This window comes from Myxine glutinosa, chromosome 10 (assembly GCF_964187855.1).
Source record: "Myxine glutinosa chromosome 10, kmMyxGlut1.1, whole genome shotgun sequence".
NCBI lineage: Eukaryota > Metazoa > Chordata > Myxini > Myxiniformes > Myxinidae > Myxine > Myxine glutinosa.
The window spans coordinates 109,174,620-109,197,109 of record NC_136270.1 but is presented as its reverse complement, the minus strand read 5'-3'; the positions used below and the strand labels follow the sequence as shown (position 1 = coordinate 109,197,109).

Sequence of the window (22,490 nt, the reverse complement as noted above, 5' to 3'; positions counted from 1 at the left end):
CTTGATCTAGTTGCTCACATTTTCCTTCATTTTGTGTTATTAATGACTGTTTCCTTCCCCCTAATACCATCATTTCAGGACCTATTACACAAACCCAATACTACCATCGTTTCAGGACCTTTACCATCAATTCAGTACCTATCGCGCAAACTCCTTGCTATCCTGAATGAGATTGAAAATGCCCAAACCACCAGTCACATGCCTTCTGCTCTTCGTGTAAGGAGCTGTAGATATAACTTTTTTTTTTCTTTTTCTCCTTCAACATTTCTCATTGGGAATTGTAATTTATTTTGTTCAGTTCCTCATAATAAAAATATCTGTTTCATTACCCACATATTCAAGTTCATTGAACAAGAATGGCATTTTTTTTTTGAAGTTATGTAGTATCTATCATTTATCAAATGGTAATCAAATTTTTTAATGTGAGCTGTGTGACCCACAAATAAATGTGCAGTTATCAATGTTTGTGGAGGTGAGTACACCAACATAACAGAGTGGATATCGGCAGTGATGTAGAAGTGTCTGTCCTTGCTCTCCACCCCCGCCCCTCCCCGTATGTCAGCCAGCTCGTCTGTTCGCCTGCTTGCGCCCCCGCCTGTCTGTCTGGCTGTCCGCTCACACCCCCGTCTGTCTGTCTGTGTGTCTGTTCCCCCCCACCCCCGCCTGTCTCTATCCATCTGCTCGCGTGTCCGCCTATCTGTCCATCTGCTCACGCGCCCGGCCGTCTGTCTGGCTGTCCGCTCACACCCCTGCCTGTCTGTCTGTCTGTTTCTCTCCTCCCTCCCCCCACCCCCCTGCCTGTCTGTCCATCTGCTCACACCCTTGCCCATCCGTCTGTCCATCCATCTGTCCATCAACTCGCTCAAGTCCCCACCCGTCCGCCCACCAGTCTTTGTATCAAGGTTCGCCACCCTTTTAAAAGTATTTGTGTAGCAGATTGCTTTCTCCCAAGATCCAGTGAGTGTGACACAGCCAGATAAAGGTAAGGCTGGTTTTTTTTTTTTTGGGAGGGAGGAGAGGATTGTTTTTGAAAAGTGCTCACTTTTTTGGTAGACATCCATATGTATTATGCAAATTATGTTCACAACCAAAGTTTTTAGAATGTAAAATAAACAAGTTAAAAAAAAATTGATTCCCTTTTTTAAAATTATATTTTTATTTATTTATTTGAATTTTTTTGAGCCGTGGCCGAGCAAATTTTATGGCATCATTTGCATCCATGTTTTTCTTTTTTGTGAACTTTTTATTGGTCAACAAAGCTTCCACTAAACCTGCCAGTTTGGACCACTTGATCCTTCTGCCTTTCAACTTGGCACAATAAGCATTGGAAAAAAAGAAGAAGCGTAAAACAGTTATTGGCATTTAGGTGGATCACAGTGGGTGATAAGTGTTTCATCAGTTGTCATAAGAAATTATTAACGAATACAGATGAAAGTTTTGATTGAACAACAAACGGATGGAACCTCATTCATAGGTGAATGGAATTTCCCCCCCACCCCCCCCCCCCCAAAACATAACTTAGAATTTTTCATTTAAAAATCAGTAGAACAAAACAAATGTTTCTTCCTCCATGCGCCTCTTTTTTTTCTATCCAAAAACAGCAGTTCACTATTCGGCACAAGTTGTAAGAAAAGCACTTCTTTCGGCTTTTATGAAGAACACCAAATTATGCTCAGTCAGGATGCTTGTAGCACACCTTTCGATCGACACACGATGCAACTTGTTTAGAAAGTACAATGTGAAATCACTATGGTGAGAATTATCAATCGGAGACATTAAACTCTGCCTTGGACGCACACGCCAGTTCTGTCGCCATTTTCTGTCATTCGTTTTTACTTCAAGTATTGATTTGTTGTCATTGGAAGCATTTCAATTTGATTTGATGCGGCGTTTCCTATCAAGTAGATGTGACAGCTGCATTGTGTGTGGAATGTGATGATTACCTTGGTAACAGTCGAGCAATTCATGGCAGCAACCTGTAATCTGTTTTTAATAATTGCGAGGAATCTTTATAATCGTCATATTGACTTTGCATTGATTAATGAACTTGGTTGTGATCGTATAAAATTGATGTGATGCGTTTTTGATTTTATTACTTGCAAAATCGAAGATTTATCAAGTATATTTTGGTCGGTTGCGTTTTTTGTTCTGTCTGTTTGTTGCTGGAAAATATTCCGGCAAGTATGTTGATCGGTTGGTTTGTCTGGGATACCTGTCCAGTCTGTCTGTTTGTCTGTGCGCAGCACTACGTCTACACCATTGCACGTAGAATCGCCAAACTTTACACACATATTTGTCTTGCCCTGGAATAGACTGTGCCCAATTTTTAACTCTCTCGACCCAAGGCCTCCATTATGACGTCATAATTTGATAATTTGACAAGTACAAAACTTCATCCAATCAAGATGCAATTTCTTGAGCGACATGACGGCATAAACTGGTGGAGAAAAAAAAATATGATGACGTCATCGGCCACGTGGTTCGGCCGCCATCTTGATAAACCGAAAAACTTTGCACCTCTATATCTCCGAAAGTGCTAAATAGAAAAAATTGAGACATGGCTCATTGTAAAGAACTCTCCATGGGGAATAAAATGTTAATGATGATGTCATAGGTGCCTCCATTATGACGTCATAATTCGACAAGTACAAAACTTCATCCGATCAAGATGAAATTTATTGAGCGTCATCAAGGAATAAATTAGTTTAGAAAACAAATAATGATGACGTCATCAGTCACATGGTTCGGCCGCCATATTTGTCCAAAATGGCCGATAAAAAGTACATTCCGGCAAGTCCTCGGTGTGACCGATTTTTCATTTGTCTGTCTGTTTGTCACCGGTCTACAGGTCACAATTCTAAACCGATTGTCACAAAACGTCACCAAGTTGTATAGGTCGTCCCAATTGAGAAGCCTATTGTTTTTGGGGTCAAAAGGTCAACATAGGCCAAGGGTCACCAAATTTGCCAAATTTCTAAAATCCTCAATTTTCATCCGATTGACTTGAAATTTGAAGAGGACTTGCATATCTGGTCACTGAATTCAACCACCAAGTATATTTGAGGTCAACTTAGGCCAAAAGGTCAACATAGGCCACATTTCTAAAATCCTCAATTTTCATCTGATTGACTTGAAAATTGAACAGCATTTGCACATTGTCACTAAATAGGGAAACGAAATATTTTTGAGGTCAAAAGGTCAAAGGTCAACTCAAGGTCACCCTTCCAAAAGTATCATTTTTCATCTGAAAAATTGTCACTTTTCTTCCTGTTGACCCGAGCTTTGATCAAGATTGTCAATTTTAATCTTGATGAAATGGACAATTTGCTGTATCGATGGAATTTTTTTTCTTGGGGGTAGGAGGCGGATTTTCCAAGTATCGTGCTCCGTCTTCTTGACGTCTTCTTGTTTTTTTTTGTTTTTTTTTTCCTATTCGAAGCTTATTGTCCAGGAGGTGCAGAAAGATCTATCTCTGAGTTTCCAAAGGCTTCATCAACTCAATGCATTGTTGGATTGTCACATCCTCCACAAGGCAAGCTTCATTGTTATTGTTGTCCATCATTTCATGGGTTCTTAAATTTCCCATAGTTTGTGCTTTATTTTTGTTCAGCATTTTCCTTTCCCTTTTCATCAGGATTACATCGAAGCTCTGAATGCTTTTTGTCATGATGGAATCGCTGGGCTTCTCTGGCTTTGTTTGTCGTCTATCCTCGCACTTTTATCATTCACTGCTTTGGTCGCTGTCTTGCCTCACATGTGGAGAACCTTTAAATGCAGGTACTGTAGTTCTGGCACGTATTGCATCGTTTGCCTCTATTGTGTGCCACACTTGGCTGTGAATTGCAGCAAAGCTGCAATATTGTGCCCCTTCGTGGCAATGTTCAATAGTTTTGATTTTGATTGTGTTTTATCGCTTCAATTTTCTTCTTTTGCACATTTCCTTCAACACTGCTCATAATTGACTGTATATTTATAATTATTTGCTTTTCTCTGTTTTACATTGTCTTTTATGAATATTATTGTACCGTGTACGCATGGATCAGGTTTGCTGACTACTAAATGCTAGGGGAGAGGTGGGAATGTGGTGGAAATGGATGACCCAGTGAAGAACAGAATTGGAATGAATCGGTTTGTGTTGAATATTGTGGATGTGCATGGGTGAGCGAAGGAGGTAATTATGGGAAGTGCGTTTGGAGGACGAGACGGCAGATGCAGGAAGATTATTCCACACTTGGGAGAGTAAGGGGGATGAATGAATCCAGGTGGACAACCAGCCTAAACTTGCATAGGGTGATCAGGATGAAGAACTGTTATTTGAGCTGTTGCGAAACATTATATTGAATCCTCTCTGACTTAATTTGAGTGATGAAAAACGTTTACCTGTCCAATACTGAATTTAACACATTGCATAGGGGATGGCAGCAGCAAAGCCTGGAGGATGATGATCCTTTTAACCCTCATATGAGATGGCAAGCACAGCGTCGGAATCCTCAACCCTTTACCCTTCAATCGGGCAGTCTGCATAGCCTGGAGAGTCCGATGATGTCTTTGCAGTCGCCCCAATTTTCTCAAAACAGGTTAGTACTTTTTTGCGAATTTTTGCATTATGGGGTTTTTGGCTATGCTGCTTGAATTTGTTTTCAGAATATTTTTAAAAATAGACAACAAAACAAAACTGCTTTTTTCCATTTTGTCATCCATTGCATTTGTGAGTTATTACTGAGTTGTTTGGTTTAATTGCAAGGCACATATATCCACGTCATCAAGCAGTAAGTTGACGGTTTGTGTGGTGGGAGCAGTGTCTGCGTGTTTTATGGACCAGTCTCCCTAATGGTGACCCAAGACCGCCGGAGTTGGACAATCAGGATGACTAGCAATGGTGTTTCACTTTTCTACACTGCAGGTGTAATGCAGTCAATAATTAAATATCAGTCATGCAATGCAGTCAATAATTAAATATCAGGCTTGCATGCCAAAGCTCAGAACGCATTCGGTTTAAAGGGAAACCCAAACGCTCAGACCACCTCGACGCGAATCTATCCCTTGACACCCTACGTATTTTTTTAAAATTTATAAAGTGGGTAATTTTGCAATTAAAAGTCGAAATCTTTTTGTTCTACACGATTAGCTGTGATGTCGCACCAGGAAGTTGGCTGCCACTTCTGTACTGTTTACAGATCACTTTCCGGTACGATTGAACTCAAATGGCAAATTATCGAGTTTCTACAAATTGAGCGATGACAGACCACTTGAACGATGACATCATAAATTGATATTCTCTAATATAATTGTTGCATATATCAATAGATCATGCTCAATAAATTTCAAACTGATCAGATTAAGCATTTTCCCTGTCGAATTATGATGTCATTATTAAGGCACCAATGACGTCATTGTTGACTCCTATTCCCCATGTAGAGTTATTTACAATAAGCCACGTTTCAATTTTTTCCATGGAGCAGTTTTGGAGATATAGAGGTGCAATGTTTTTTGTTTTTTCCAAGATGGTGCCTGTACGACATGACCGACAGTGCATTTAGAAAGTATTCAGACTCCTTCACTTTTTTCTCATTTTGTTATGTTGCAGCCTTATGCTGAAATCATTTAAATTCATTTTTTCCCCTCATCAAACTACACTCAATACCTCATCTATCTATAATTCCAGTAATCTCTGTCTGTCTGTCTGTACGTCTGTACGTTTGTCTGTGACCGCTGTTTCTCGACAACCACGGGTCCGATATACTTTTAACTTGCCAGGTATATTGCTGGGGACCCGAGGATGTGCCTTTTCAAGGTTTCATATTAATCGGACAATTACTTACCGAGCTATGTCCAAAAAACGATTCAACCAATCAGAGAGCAGCGAACGATCGCGTGTGCCGAACGTGGCGGGCACACTCTGCCTCGGATGGCACATTTGAGAGCGTATTCATTTATTTCACGTTTGCAAACTATGTTGGCGTTAAACTATGTTTTACAACTAATAAAAACGAATTTGCGATTCATTCGCTTTCCTGCGCGTTTGTGCACGCGATGGCGATTTCTTTACCAAACTCCGGAAGCCGTTCGCTTTGGACCAAACCATTGCATGTAAATAGAGGGGGGGGGATTGTCACCACTCGCAAGCCGTTCGCTTTGGACCAAACCATTTCATGTAAATAGAGGGGGGGGGGGGGGGATATAATTTTAGATATAGATATAGTACGGGCATGCCCTAGTCTATCTATAATTCCAGTAATCTCTGTCTGTACGTTTGTCTGTGACCGCTGTTTCTCGACAACCACGGGTCCGATATACTTTTAACTTGCCAGGTATATTGCTGGGGACCCGAGGATGTGCCTTTTCAAGGTTTCATATTAATCGGACAATTACTTACCGAGCTATGTCCAAAAAACGATTCAACCAATCAGAGAGCAGCGAACGATCGCGTGTGCCGAACGTGGCGGGCACACTCTGCCTCGGATGGCACATTTGAGAGCGTATTCATTTATTTCACGTTTGCAAACTATGTTGGCGTTAAACTATGTTTTACAACTAATAAAAACGAATTTGCGTTTCATTCGCTTTCCTGCGCGTTTGTGCACGCGATGGCGATTTCTTTACCAAACTCCGGAAGCCGTTCGCTTTGGACCAAACCATTGCATGTAAATAGAGGGGGGGGATTGTCACCACTCGCAAGCCGTTCGCTTTGGACCAAACCATTTCATGTAAATAGAGGGGGCGGGGGGGGATATAATTTTAGATATAGATATAGTACGGGCATGCCCTAGTAATGACAAAGAGAAAACAGGATTTTAGAAAGTTTTGCAAATTTATTAAAAATAAAAAACTGAAATATCACATTTACATAAGTATTCAGACCCTTTGCTATGACAGTTGAAATTTAGCTCAGGTGCCTCCCATTTCTCTTGATCATCTTTGAGATGTTTCTCCACCTTGATTGGAGTCCACCTGTGGTAAATTCAATTGATTGGACATTATTTGGAAAGGCACACACCTGTCTATATAAGGTCTGACAGCTGACAATGCATATCAGAGCAAAAACCAAGCCATGAGGTCGAAGGAACTGCCTGCAGAGCTCAGAGACAGGATTGTGTCGAGGCACAGATCTGGGGAAGCCTACAAAAAAAAATTCTGCTGCATTGAAGGTACCCAAGAGCACAGTGGCCTCCATAATTCTTAAATGGAAGAAGTTTGGAACAACCAGGACTCCTCCTAGAGCTGGCTGCCCGGCCAAACTGAGCAATCGGGGGAGAAGGGCCTTGGTAAGACAGGTGACCAAGAACCCGATGGTCACTCTGGCTGAGCTCTAGAGATCCTGTGTGTAGATGGGAGAAACTTCCAGAAGGACAACCATCACTGCAACACTCCACCGATCTCGGCTTTATGGCAGAGTGGCCAGACAGAAGCCTCTCCTCAGTGAAAGACACATGAAAGCCTGCTTGGAGTTTGCAAAAAAGCATCTAAAGGACTCTCAGACTGAGAAACAAGATTGTTATTTTTGCTTGTTGTTTGTGTCTTTTATAACGTTCTTAAAAACAGCAAGTTACCTGTTTGAAATTATTTTTCTTAAGTTTATTTGACTGTCAGGCTGGAAGACAGAGTAAAAATATTATCTTACTCCTCCCTCCGCATGTGTGAATGGGACTTATTCAGAGCCAAAGTATGGTAAAATGAGAAACTTATCTTCCTCTTCATGTTCCGATTTGTGTTCAAAATGTAGCATTTGATTTAAATAAGTTTCTCGATCATAAACTGATGTTTGCAGACAGACAGATAAACCAATTGCTTAACCCTGTTTTTTGCTTCATGTGTGTGGGGTAACGAATCAAATTAGTTTGGAAGAAGAAAGCAAACGATGAATAGAAACGGGTATCGTATTGTATTGTATTTTGAGAAGGGTTTGTGTTTTGTTTGACTCGAAGTACTCCTGAACCATAGGAAGGGGTATATGTAAAACTTGTGGTGTGTCCAGCAAGGTTTTGGGTGGTTTTAAGGAAATCTTAGCCGAAGGGTAGCACCCTAACACTCTGTAAATGTGCAAGACTGAGCTATTTGGGTTAGCTCTCATAAAACCGCTTTACATGGAGCTGGCTGTCGGTTTAAAGCGCTTTTACAAGTCATATTAAAATAGCCAGTTCTGGGCAAATTGACCCAAATTTAGTGTGGAATGCTTTTTTGAAATAAGCGCTTTGTTCAATGTAACTAGACTGCACATAAGAAAATAAAAGGGCAATTCACATGCACAATATTCGTGCAGAATGTGGTTGCTGAACGCTTCGCCTCGAAAATCCAGTTGAATGTGATGTCATCTAAGAAAAATTTGTACAATATTTTCTTTTTCAAACGCAAAGCTGAAATTTAAGCCTAACAATGTTGAATTAACGAACTATATTATTATAATAATAATTATTACTATTATAATTATTAATACTATTATTATTATTATTATTATTATTATTATTATTATTATTATTATTATTATTATGCATAACATGTACAAAACGTCCTTGAGCTTTTCTACACTGAAACAGCTCATTACCCTGCGCTCGCGAAGCTAAAAGCGGGGTTAAGCATTGGGGTGCGTACGTGTGCCGTGTCTGCATTTTTAAAATTCATTTTCTCCGCAACCCATTTTACGAAATCCGATTGACACGAAATTTTACCATCGGAGCGCCTCTGCCTGTAGAAATTTTTTATTCATAATTATGACGTCATAGGTCACATGGTACAGACGCCATCTTGGAAAAACGTTACACCTCTATCTCCCAAACCGCTCAATGGAAAAAATGGAAACATGGCTCATTGTCAAATACTCCCCATGGGGAATATGATATGTTGATGATGTCATTGGTGCCATAATTATGACGTCATCATTCAACAAGTACAACGCTTGATCTGATCAGTATGAAAAAACAAAATTCCTCTGCAACTGTTAGTCCGATTGGCACGAAATTTTCAGAATATGAGCGGCTCCTCCTGTGGAATTTTTTAAATGATAATTAGGACGTCATGGGTCATGGGTCATGTGGTACAGGCACCATCTTGGAAAAATCGAAAATACGTGGCACCTCTATATCTCCGAAACCGCTCCATGGGAAAAATTGAAACATGGCTCATTGTCAAGTACTCCGCTTGGGGAATAATATATGTTAATGATGATGTCATCGGCACATTAATTATGACGTCATAATTCGACAAGTACAACGCTTCATTCGATCAGTATGAATTTTTTTTTCTCTGCAATTCTTGGTCCGATTGATGCAAAATTTTCACCATAGGAGGGCCTCCTCTTGTAGAATATTTCAATGATTATTATGATGGCATAGGTCACGTGGTACAGGTGCCATCTTGGAAAAACTTCGCACCTGTCTGAAACCACTCCATGGAAAAAAAATTATGACCTGGCTCATTATCGACTACTCCCCATGGGGAATAAGATATGTTAATGATGATGTCATCGGTGCCTTCATTATGATGTCATAATTCGACAAATACAACACTTATCCATCCGATCATTATTTAAAAAAATTCAGCAACTGTTGGTCTGATGAACACGAAATTTTGACCATCTGAGTGCCTCCTCCTTTATAATATTTTAATGATAATCATGACGTCATATGTCATGTATTACAGGCGCCATCTTGGAAAAAAACGAAAAACGTTGCACCTCTATATATCCAAAACCGCTTTATGGAAAAAATTGAAACGTGGCTCATTGTAAATAACTCCATATGGGGAATAGGTGTTGTTAACGATGCCATCATTGGTGCCATAATTATGACATCATTCGACAGGGACAACGCTTAGTCTGATCAGTTTTAAATTAATTGAGCATGATCTATGCAACAATTATATTGGAGAATATATATTTATGATGTCATCGCTCACGTGGTCTGGCAGCCATATTGGATGAAAAAAAAAAAACGTTCAAAAACAGAAGAGTTGGCTCGCACCAAGTTGACTGCGCAGGGTAAGTATTCCATGAATACCATCTAGTTTAACATGCATTCTCAACACTTAAGGTGTTCCTGCAAGCAGGTTTCACAACAAGGGTCGTGATTGTCTCCAGAATCACTAATCTTGATGTCTTGCTGTGTAACAAATTACTTCACTGGAATATGCCCAACTTTCTGTATGTTTGATTGCTGTCCGCCTGCCTGCTCTGTAGCGTGCTAATCACAAGGAGGTCTTGATATTGAAGTTTGGTATGTTAATTATTTCCACTTGCTGCAGGCAATTGGTGGGGTTGGAAGGTTCTCCACTTCTCCGACGTCATTCCCCTCCACCATCTGTAAGTTTTTGCGAAATGGCTTTTTTTGTATACATAGTCTAGGCTCGTGGAAGATCCACCCACGGCTGGTCCCCTTTGGTCGCTGGACGGGAACCTCCCAAAGTCCACTCACTGCCCCCTCCCCGAGTGCACATATTACATTCAACTTAGCCTAACATATCTCTGTTACAAATATATATCAAAACCGCAAAACACATGAGCCATACTATAATTTTGCTACATTCTAAATGTGGATCCCCCTCCCTCCCTTCCATGTAACAGTACATTTGTGTGCACTATAATTTGCGGAAAATGTATATTATGATTGCACTGCAGTCGGATGCTACACTGCCCGTGGTGCTGTTGATGCTAATCCGCCAAGGTAAAACAACAGGTGGCTAGTGCATAATAGCAACATGAAATAGTGTCAAAATCTGAGTAAATATTTGTCAGCTAAAAAAGTGTACCAAGTTTAAACAACCATCATCCTCATCAAAACATAAGATCAATTCCTTATATACATTATCTTGTGAACAATCACCCAACAAGATGTTATGGAAATGGATAAAATCTCTGAATCCTCCGAAAACTCTTGTCATGCTGAACCCTCGTAATTGAGATTCAAGAACTAACCAGAACCATTGCAGGCTGCCAACGGTCATACCTACGATGACCAACTTCGAGTATTGACAATTGCCCAGGACATTGTAAAGATTGGTGTGGCATGTTCCGTCAGGAAATTACAAATGTATGTGGGGCGGCCCATAAAAGAGCACGGTCTGAAATATGGTATGAAGGCCAAAGGTCACCAGAAGATATAATTCAGAGAAGACAATCCAGTCCTTGCTAAAAAAAAAAAAAAGTCAATCATGAAAATTAATTATGCACAAATAAGTATGTACAGTATTATAGAAAAAAAACAACCTTTACTCCTGGTTGCAGTGTAGTGATTAATACTGTCCTGGTGGATGCTTGTGCAGTAGTGGAGAGATCTCTATTCAGAGTTTGAAAACGATATTCGATAAAACTATTTGATAATTATATTTACATGACTGGTCAAAAGTTTTAGAACACCTCAATTTTTCCAGTTTTTATTGAAATTTAAGCAATTCAAGTACACTGAATAACCTGAAATGGTACAAAGGTAAGCAGTAAACTGCTCGAGGTTAAAAATTACTTGATTACAAACCCCCTGTCTGTATAAAAGCAGTATTGGAACAGACTGTTATTACACCCTCTGAAGCATTATTTGGACAATATTGCACTGCAGGAAGTAGTATATTGGAAACTGGAGGAAACTCTGACAGGAAGAGGTCTGGCAGACCCAAAGACACAACAGAATCAGAAGACAAGTTTCTGAGAGTCATCAGCTTGAGTGATAGGCGGCTCACAGGACAACAGCTTCAAGCACAGCTTAACACTGGTCGAAGTAAGCAAGTCTCAGTTTCAACTGTGAAGAGAAAACTTCAAGCTGCAGGTTTGACAGGTCGAGTGGCAGGAAGAAAGCCATTGCTAAGATGGCAAAATAATAAAAAGAGGCTTGCCTGGGCCATGAAGCACCGCCAGTGGACTACTGAAGACTGGAAGAAGGTCTTATGGACCGATGAATCAAAATTTGAAATCTTTGGTTCATCACGCAGGGTTTTTGTACACCGTCGAGTAGGCGAAAGGATGGTTCCTCAGTGTGTCACACCAACTGTCAAACATGGAGGAGGAAGCGTGATGGTCTGGGGCTCTTTTGCTGGATCCAGAGTCGGCGACTTGCACAGAGTGACTGGCAACCTGAACCAAAAGGACGACCACAGCATTTTGCAGTGCCATGCAATACCCTCTGGTATACACCTAGTTGGTCAGGGGTTCATCATACAGCAAGATAATGACCCTAAACACACTTCCAGGCTATGTCAAAACCACCTTTGAGGAAAAGAACAAGACGGTAGTCTTCAAATCATGGCCAGCCAGCACAGTCTCCAGACTTAAACCCCATCGAGCTGGTTTGGGATGAACTGGACAGAAGGGTGAAAGCAAAGCAACCTACAAGTGCAACACATTTGTGGGAACTTCTGCAACAGTGTTGGGAAGAACCTCCCGAACAATATTTGATTTCCATTGTAGAAAGAATGCCACGAGTGTGTTCGGCAGTTTTATCTGCAAAAGGTGGCTACTTTGCTGAGTCTAAATTTTAAATTAAATTTTGTTAAATAAAATGATTCTATGATTTCTTTTTTATCTCCAATTGTTTATTTGTTCTATGCTTAACTTCAGAGTAAATCGAGACAATAAACTGCGTAAATTTCAATAAAAACTGTAAAAATTGAGGTGTTCTAAAACTTTTGACCAGTAGTGTATATACAGACTTGGCATTTAATATGGAATATTTTTTTTGTGGGGGTGAACTTACTTTTCAAGATGACTTAGAACCAAAAGTTCATTGGAATTATGTTGAAATTATTCTAGATTGTGTTAATGTGACCTTTAAAAGAAACAAAAACCACATTTGACATTTCGAAGCAAATAAATTGATCCTTGAAAGTGATGTTAACTGATATCGAACTCAATTCATGGACAGTACTGTTAAACTTCTGTACGTTTTCCAGAAGTATCTCTTTATTTTGCACATTAGCCAAATTGTTTTTCAACAAAAACAAAAGTTAAATTACGACTGGGATTACGGACAGTAAAATTACAGTTCAGTTCTTCGTGTAACCCCGACGAGCATTCAGGAGAGCATGTACACGTCGAGGCATGCTGTTCACGAGATTTGCCAATGTTTGGACAGGAATCGCTTGCCATGCAGTGACAATAGTCTGCTGCAATTCACACACAGAGGTATGCTGCTGGTCCAAGTTGTCGATTTGACGCGTTAATTCTGCCCACAAGTTCTCTATCGGATTCATATCCGGGGACATGGCAGGCCACTCCATATGCTCTACACCACGGTCAGCAAGAAAGTGTTGGATCATGCGAGCACAATGAGGCCGTGCATTGTCATCTTGGAAGACAAAGTTTCCTCGAAAGGCTGCACGAGCAAATGAAAGCAATGTTTCTTCCAGAATGACCCTGTACTTGAACTGGTTCAGGTTTCCATTCAGAACAACCAGGTCAGTTTTGCCCCCTGCATGAAAAGCAGCCCAAACGGTCACCCCACCACCTCCAGCTTGGACTCTTGGCACTATACAATCTTCGTTGTGGGCTTCATGCACTTGTCTGCGCACTCGGACGCGGCCATCTTGACGATAGACCAGAAATCTAGACTCGTCACTGAAGGTCACGTGGATCCAGTGTCCTGGCTGCCATTGACGATGCTCTCTGGCCCACTGCAATCGGCGCTGGCTGTGTTGTCTGGTCAGGCGTGACTTTCTCAGGGGACGCCTGGCACGATAGCCTGCTTGAACCAGTCGTTGGTTGACGAGCCTTCAGGATACAGGCACATTTGTCAGTTGCTGCCACTCAGCCCTAAGCCGATTAGCTGACTTGGTACGGCCATTGCAGACTAACTGGTGCAGCTGGCGATCATCTCTCCTTGTGGTTCTGCGTGGACGTCCTGGCCTCGGTATTGGAGTAGGGACACCCCTCTGAGCATTTCGTTTCAGGATCTTTGACACCTGACCTTGAGTGATGCCATACTGCCGAGCAATAGCACGCTGTTTCATGCCAGAATTTCGTAAAGCCACCACTCCATGACAAACAGCATTGTCAAGTTGACGGACCATCTCTAGAGGAAGCGGCAATAACTTTTGTAGACGTACAGCAGTTGTTTTCCACTAATACAGAACGCAACAACCCTTATATACCCGATTGTGAAGCCAATCGTCAAATGTACCTGTCCGTACATTTTGTCACGCCACCTGTGATATAATCCTGTTATTGACTTCTTGCTGCGAAAGACAATCAGTGACATGGTTCTTTCAACAAAGACATCACTGAAGGGTAAAAGAAACTCACCAGATTGATATACTGAGTTCAGAAAGTAAACCCAAGTCAAGAAAAAAAAAAAATTCCATATTTAATGCCAAGTCTGTATGTGGGAAAATTACCCGGCCAGATCAGCATTCAAACCCAGATCCTCAGGAAAACCGTACCAGTGCTCTGCCATCTGATCTATCTGGGTGACCCTGACTGAGCATGGAATGTTCCCACACATATGATTGCCACTCTTTCCGTCATTGCTTCCGGGGCACTCGCTGCTAAACATAGGAGCACCAACGGCCTTAACATGAGAGGGTCTTCCTCTATTATAAACACCACTGGGGGCGAGGTGAAGCAATTCGATTAATGAACAAGATTAAATAATTACATTGATATATGTGGGAAATTTAAATGTGGAATATATTTGGAAAAAAAAAAAACTTGCTGAAGAATGTAAAGTTCATCCATGCACTGCACATATGTCAATTTAATTATTTAATCCTGTTCATTAATCTAATTAATTTGATATATGCATTTTGTTCAAAGTTCTGTCTTTGACCATATCTACGTCTCTCTGACGATACATTGCCAACGTCATGCTGACAGATTCCTCACGATTCTGTTGCTTCTCCATGCCTTGTCCTTTGCAGTATGATCTGGCAATAAAACGTTTCTCTGAAGACTCCATGTCGGAGAGAGCATCCATGCACCGCACATTTCAAGGCTGATGATTCCGGGCTGACAGAGAAACTTGAAGCACTTTCTTGTTTTTTTTCCTCCTCAATGTGCCTCACAGGTTTCATGTATTACTGGTCAGATAATATCCATTTGAAGTGAACAGACTTTTTGTGTTGTTTTTTTTTTATTACTATTTTTTTGCACTAGGATTTAAATCTGTGATTAAAAAACAATCTGTTTCATTGTGATTCTTAACGATTTTGCCATTTTTGATAAATACGTTGATTTGTCATTTATTCCGAAGCGTTTTGTGGACTTTTTTTGTTGTCATCCTCGTAATTGACACTGACTTTTGGGCTTGTATATTTAAAAACGTGTTTTTTTATTACTAACGTGTTTGCATCAGTGTTTAACTAACTTTGTACTTGTACGATATCTATTTACGATTTGAAAACAAATTTAAATGCTTTTTCTACGACTAAATGGGTTAAATGGTGTTGTGCACTGTTTGCCGTTGACTTTTCAATGAAAGTTTTTGTTTGGCTCGCACTTTGACAAAATGTCTGAGTGTCGTTTTTTAAGCAGTGCTTGCAATTGTGAAATGTTTAATGCCTTTGGATCTTGATTTTATTTGTATTTTTTCAGTAAACGATCAGTAAAACTGCAGCATCTGTATTGGCTTCTAATCTATGAAAAGAGCAAAGCTGTGAAACTTGCTGAAGAATGCAAATTTCAAATGTCTTGGTTGCTCGAATATGGCAAGGTACATGTTCAAATTATTACCTCCATCACCAAAGGTGGATGGAGGTTATGTTTTCACCCCTGTCTGTCTGTTTGTTTGTCCCTTTGTGAACAAGATCTATCACAAAGATGTGTTATCAAAGATGTCAAAGATATCACAAAAACCACTTTCCGCACTCGTACTGGCATTGAAAAGCACTTATCGCACATGTGTTGGTGTTGCAAAACCACTTTCGCACTTGTGCTCATGTTGAAAACCACTTTCTGCACTTGAGCTAGTGTTGCAGAACTACTTTCTGCACTTGTGCTGGCATTGAAAACCACTTTCCACACTTGAGCTAGTGTTGCAGAACCACTTTTCGCACTTGTGCTGGCATTGAAAACCACTTTTTGCACTTGTGTTAGTGTTGCAAAACCACTTTTCGCACTTGTGTTAGTGTTGCAAAACCACTTTTCGCACTTGTGTTTGTGTTGCAAAACAATTTTCCGCACTTGTGCTGGTGTGGAAAACCACTTTCCGCACTTGAGCTAGTGTTGCAGAACTACTTTCGCACTTGTGCTGGCATTGAAAACCACTTTTTGCACTTGTGTTAGTGTTGCAAAATCACTTTCCACACATGCTGGCATTTAAACCACTTTTCACACATGTGCCAGCATTGCAAAACCACTTTCCGCACTTGTGCTGGCGTTGAAAACAACTTTTCGCACCTTGGTTATTGTTGAAAACCACTTTTTGCAATTGTGCTGGCATTGAAAACCACTCTCCGCCCTTGAGCTGGTGTTGCAAAACCACTTTCTGCACTTGTACTAGTGTTGAAAACAACTTTTCGCACCTTGGTTATTGTTGAAAACCACTTTTTGCAATTGTGTTCGTGTTGAAAACCACTTTTCACCCTTCTGTTAGTGTTGCAGAACCACTTTTCGCACTTGTGCTGGCATTGAAAACCACTATTTGCACTTCTGCAAGTATTCAAAACCTCTTTTCGTGCTCCTGTTAGTGTTCAAAACCACTTTTCGCACATGTGCTGGCATTGAAAACCACTTTCTGTTCTTGAGCTGGTGTTGCAGAACCACTTTTCGCACTTGTACTGGCATTGAAAACCACTTTTTGCACTTGTGTTAGTGTTGCAAAACCCCTGTCCACACTTGGGCTGGCATTGAAAACCACTTTTCATACATGTGCTCGTATTGCAAAACAACTTTCGGCACTTGTGCTGGCGTTGAAAACCACTTTTTGCACTTCTGCTCGTGTTCAAAACCTCTTTTCGCGCTCCTTTTAGTGTTCAAAACCACTCTCTGCACTTGTGTTAGTGATGCAAAACCACTTTTCGCATTTGGGATTATGTTGCAAAACCTCTTATCGCACTTGTGCTCATGTTGAAAACCACTTTCCACACTTGTGTTTGCGTTGCCGAACCACTTTCCGCATTCGGGCTCGTGCTGGAAGCCAATATTCGCATTTGTGTTAGTGTTGCAAAAACCAATTTCCACACTTTTGCTGGCGTTGAAAACCACTTTCCGCACTCGTGCTCGTGTTGAAAACCACTTTTCACAATTTGGTTGGTGTTGCAAAACCACTTATCACACTTGTGCTTGTGTTGAAAACCACTTTCCACACTTGTGTTAGTGTTGCAAACCACTTTCCGCACTCGTACTGGCGTTGAAAACCACTTATCGCACTTGTGCTCGAGTTGAAAACCACTTTCCACACTTGTGATAGTGTTCCAAACCACTTTCCGCACTCGTGCTAGTGTCGTAAACCATTATTCGCATTTGTGTTAGTGTTGCAAAAACCAATTTCTACACTTCTGCTGCCGTTGAAAACCACTTTCAGCACTCGTGCTTGTGCTGAAAACCACTTTTCGCATTTGTGTTAGTGTTGCAAAACCACTTTCGCACTTGTGTTCGTGTTGCAAAACCACTTTCGCACTTGTGTTCGTGTTGCAAAACCACTTCGCACTCATGCTAGTGTTGTAAACCATTATTGGCATTTGTGTTAGTGTTGCAAAAACCAATTTCCACACTAATGCTGGTGTTGAAAATGACTTTTTGCAATTGGGTTGGTGTTGCAAAACCACTTGTAGCATTTGTGCTCGTGTTGAAAACCAATTTTCGCACTTGTGCTAGTGTTGTAGAACTACTTTCCGCAGTTGTGCTGGGATTGAAAACCACTTTTTGCACATGTGGTAGTGTTGCAAAACCACTGTCCACACTTGTGCTGGCATTGAAAATCACTTTTCATACATGTGCTCATACTGCAAAACAACTTTCGGCACTTTTGCTGTCGTTGAAAACCACTTTTTGCACTTCTGCTCATGTTCAAAACCTCACTTCGCGCTCCTGTTTGTGTTCAAAAGCACTCTTTGCGTTTGTGTTAGTGTTGCAAAACCACTTGTCTCACTTGTGTTAGTGTTGAAAACCACTTTCCGCACTTGTGTTAGTGTTGCCTAACCACTTTCCGCACTCGTTCTTGTGCTGTAAGCCAATATTCGCATTTGTGTTAGTGTTGCAAAAACCAATTTCCACACTTCTGCTGGCGTTGAAAACCACTTTCCGCACTCATGCTCGTGTTGAAAACGACTTTTCACAATTGGGTTGGTGTTGCAAACCACTTTCCGCACTTGTGTTAGTGTTGCAAACCACTTTCCACACTTGTGTTAGTGTTGCAAACCACTTTCCGCACTCGTACTGGCGTTGAAAATGACTTATCGCACTTGTGCTCGTGTTGAGAACCATTATTCGCATTTGTGTTTGTGTTGCAAAAACCAATTTCCACACTTCTGCTGCCGTTGAAAACCACTTTCAGCACTCGTGCTAGTGCTGAAAACCACTTTCCGCACTTGTGCTAGTGTCGTAAACCATTATTCGCATTTGTGTTCGTGTTGCAAAAACCAATTTCCACACTTCTGCTGCCGTTGAAAACCACTTTCAGCACTCGTGCTAGTGCTGAAAACCACGTTTCGCATTTGTGTTAGTGTTGCAAAACCACTTTTGCACTTGTATTAGTGTGGAAAAAACACTTTTTGCACTTATGATAGTGTTGACAAACCACTTTTCGCACTTGTGGTAGTGTTGAAAAACCATTTTTCGCACTTGTGTTAGTGCAGGAAACCACTTTTGCACTTATATTAGTGTGGAAAAAACACTTTTTGCACTTGTGATAGTGTTGAAAAACCACTTTTCGCACTTGTGGTAGTGTTGAAAAACCACTTTTCGCACTTGTGTTGGTGCAGGAAACCACTTTTGCACTTGTATTAGTGTGGAAAAAAACACTTTTTGCACTTGTGATAGTGTTGAAAAACCACTTTTCGCACTTGTGTTAGTGTTGAAAAACCACTTTTCGCACTTGGGTTGGTGCAGAAAACCATTTTTGCACTTGTATTAGTGTGGAAAAAACACTTTTGCACTTATGATAGTGTTGAAAAACCACTTTTCGCACTTGTGTTGGTGCAGGAAACCACTTTTGCACTTGTATTAGTGTGGAAAAAACACTTTTTGCACTTGTGTTAGTGTTGAAAACCCACTTTTTGCACTTGTGTTGGTGCAGGAAACCACTTTTGCGCTTGTATTAGTGTGGAAAAAACACTTTTTGCACTTGTATTAGTGTGGAAAAAACACTTTTTGCACTTGTGATAGTGTTGAAAAACCACTTTTGCACTAGTATTAGTGTGGAAAAAACACTTTTTGCACTTATGATTGTGTTGAAAAACCACTTTTCGCACTTGTGATAGTGTTGAAAAACCACTTTTCGCACTTGTGTTGGTGCAGGAAACCACTTTTGCACTTGTATTAGTGTGGAAAAACCACTTTTCGCACTTGTGATAGTGTTGAAAAACCACTTTTCGCACTTGTGTTAGTGTTGAAAACCACTGTCCACACTTGTGCTGGCATTGAAAACCACTTTTCATACATGTGCTCATACTGCAAAACAACTTTCGGCACTTTTGCTGTCGTTGAAAACCACTTTTTGCACTTCTGCTCGTGTTCAAAACCTCATTTCGCGCTCCTGTTAGTGTTCAAAAGCACTCTTTGCATTTGTGTTAGTGTTGCAAAACCACTTATCGCACTTGTGCTCATGTTGAAAACCACTTTCCACACTTGTGTTAGTGTTGCAAACCACTTTCCGCACTCGTGCTAGTGTTGTAAACAATTATTCGCATTTGTGTTAATGTTGCAAAAACCAATTTCCACACTTCTGCTGCCGTTGAAAACCACTTTCAGCACTCGTGCTAGTGTTGAAAACCACTTTTCGCATTTGTGTTAGTGTTGCAAAACCACATTCGCACTTGTGTTAGTGTTGCAAAACCACTTTCGCACTTGTGTTAGTGTTGCAAAGCCACTTTTCGCACATGCGCTGTTGTTGAAAACCACTTTTCGCATTTGGGTTCATGTTGCAAAACCACTTTCGCACTTGTGTTATTGTTGCAAAAACCACTTTCCGCACTCGTACTGGCATTGAAAAGCACTTTTCGCAATTGGGTTAGTGTTGCAAAACCATTTATCGCACTTGTGCTCATGTTGAAAACCACTTTCCACACTTGTGTTCATGTTGCAAAACCATTTTCCGCACTTGAGCTAGTGTTGCAGAACTACTTACCGCACTTGTGCTGGCATTGAAACCCACTTTCCGCACTTGAGCTTGTGTTGCAGAACCACTTTTCGCACTTGTGCTGGCATTGAAAACCACTTTTTGCACTTGTGCCAGTATTGCAAAACCACTTTCCGCACTTGTGCTGGCGTTGAAAACAACCTTTTGCACCTCTGCTCGTGTTGAAAACCACTTTTCGTGCTCCTGTTAGTGTTGCAAAACCACTTGTCTCACTTGTGTTGGTGTTGCAAAACCACTTTTCGCATTTGGGTTCATGTTGCAAAACCACTGATCGCACTTGTGCTCTTGTTGATAACCAGTTTCGCACTTGCGTTAGTGTTGCAAAACCACTTTTCGCACTTGTGCTGGCATTGAAAACCACTTTTTGTTCTTGAGCTAGTGTTGCAGAACCACTTTTCACACTTGTGCTGGCATTGAAAACCACTTTTCATACATGTGCTCATTGCAAAACAACTTTCGGCACTTGTGCTGGCGTTGAAAACCACTTTTTGCACTTCTGCGCGTGCTCAAAACCTCTTTTCGCGCTCCTATTAGTGTTCAAAACCACTCTCTGTACTTGTGTTAGTGTTGCAAAACCACTTTTCGCATTTGGGTTCATGTTGCAAAACCACGTATCACACTTGTGCTCGTGTTGAAAACCACTTTCCACACTTGTGTTTGCGTTGCCTAACCACTTTCCGCACTCGTTCTTGTGCTGTAAGCCAATATTCGCATTTGTGTTAGTGTTGCAAAAACCAATTTCCACACTTCTGCTGGCGTTGAAAACCACTTTCCGCACTCATGCTCGTGTTGAAAACGACTTTTCACAATTGGGTTGGTGTTGCAAATCACTTTCCGCACTCGTACTGGCGTTGAAAACGACTTATCGCACTTGTGCTCGTGTTGAAAACCACTTTCCACACTTGTGTTAGTGTTGCAAACCACTTTCCGCACTCGTACTGGCGTTGAAAATGACTTATCGCACTTGTGCTCGTGTTGAAAACCATTATTCGCATTTGTGTTTGTGTTGCAAAAACCAATTTCCACACTTCTGCTGCCGTTGAAAACCACTTTCAGCACTCGTGCTAGTGCTGAAAACCACTTTCCGCACTTGTGCTAGTGTCGTAAACCATTATTCGCATTTGTGTTCGTGTTGCAAAAACCAATTTCCACACTTCTGTGCCATTGAAAACCACTTTCAGCACTCGTGCTAGTGCTGAAAACCACGTTTCGCATTTGTGTTAGTGTTGCAAAACCACTTTTGCACTTGTATTAGTGTGGAAAAACACTTTTTGCACTTATGATAGTGTTGACAAACCACTTTTCGCACTTGTGGTAGTGTTGAAAAACCACTTTTCGCACTTGTGTTAGTGCAGGAAACCACTTTTGCACTTATATTAGTGTGGAAAAAACACTTTTTGCACTTGTGATAGTGTTGAAAAACCACTTTTCGCACTTGTGGTAGTGTTGAAAAACCACTTTTCGCACTTGTGTTGGTGCAGGAAACCACTTTTGCACTTGTATTAGTGTGGAAAAAACACTTTGTGCACTTGTGGTAGTGTTGAAAAACCACTTTTCGCACTTGTGTTAGTGTTGAAACACCACTTTTCGCACTTGGGTTGGTGCAGAAAACCACTTTTGCACTTGTATTAGTGTGGAAAAAACACTTTTGCACTTGTGATAGTGTTGAAAAACCACTTTTCGCACTTGTGTTGGTGCAGGAAACCACTTTTGCACTTGTATTAGTGTGGAAAAACCACTTTTCGCACTTGTGATAGTGTTGAAAAACCACTTTTCGCACTTGTGTTGGTGCAGGAAACCACTTTTGCACTTGTATTAGTGTGGAAAAAACACTTTTTGCACTTGTGATAGTGTTGAAAAACCACTTTTCGCACTTGTGTTAGTGTTGAAAACCCACTTTTTGCACTTGTGTTGGTGCAGGAAACCACTTTTGCGCTTGTATTAGTGTGGAAAAAACACTTTTTGCCCTTGTATTAGTGTGGAAAAAACACTTTTGCACTTGTATTAGTGTTGAAAAAGCACTTTTCGCACTTGTGTTAGTGTTGAAAAGCCACTTTTCCCACTTGTGTTGGTGCAGGAAACCACTTTTGCACTTGTATTAGTGTGGAAAAAACACTTTTTGCACTTGTGATAATGTTGAAAAAACACTTTTTGCACTTGTGATAGTGTTGAAAAACCACTTTTGCACTTGTATTAGTGTGGAAAAAACACTTTTTGCACTTATGATAGTGTTGACAAACCACTTTTCGCACTTGTGGTAGTGTTGAAAAACCACTTTTC

At 40.8% G+C, this 22,490-nt stretch overlaps 1 protein-coding gene across 2 annotated transcripts in view; it reads left to right on the top strand.

The window, feature by feature from the left end:
• LOC137433870 (protein tweety homolog 1) overlaps positions 1 to 15,526 on the top strand; it is a 58,632-nt gene extending 43,106 nt beyond the window's left edge. Inside the window, exons 9-14 of one of the 2 annotated variants that reach the window (XM_068126290.2) lie at positions 79 to 216; positions 3,440 to 3,532; positions 3,635 to 3,777; positions 4,413 to 4,577; positions 10,237 to 10,294; positions 14,833 to 15,526. In XM_068126290.2, the coding sequence (XP_067982391.1) occupies positions 79 to 216; positions 3,440 to 3,532; positions 3,635 to 3,777; positions 4,413 to 4,577; positions 10,237 to 10,294; positions 14,833 to 14,910 (675 nt within the window). In that variant the 3' untranslated portion in view covers positions 14,911 to 15,526. The remainder of the gene's footprint in view (positions 1 to 78; positions 217 to 3,439; positions 3,533 to 3,634; positions 3,778 to 4,412; positions 4,578 to 10,236; positions 10,295 to 14,832) is intronic. The other variant, XR_013624797.1, reaches the window with a different exon arrangement.
• The last annotated feature ends 6,964 nt before the right edge of the window (positions 15,527 to 22,490 follow it).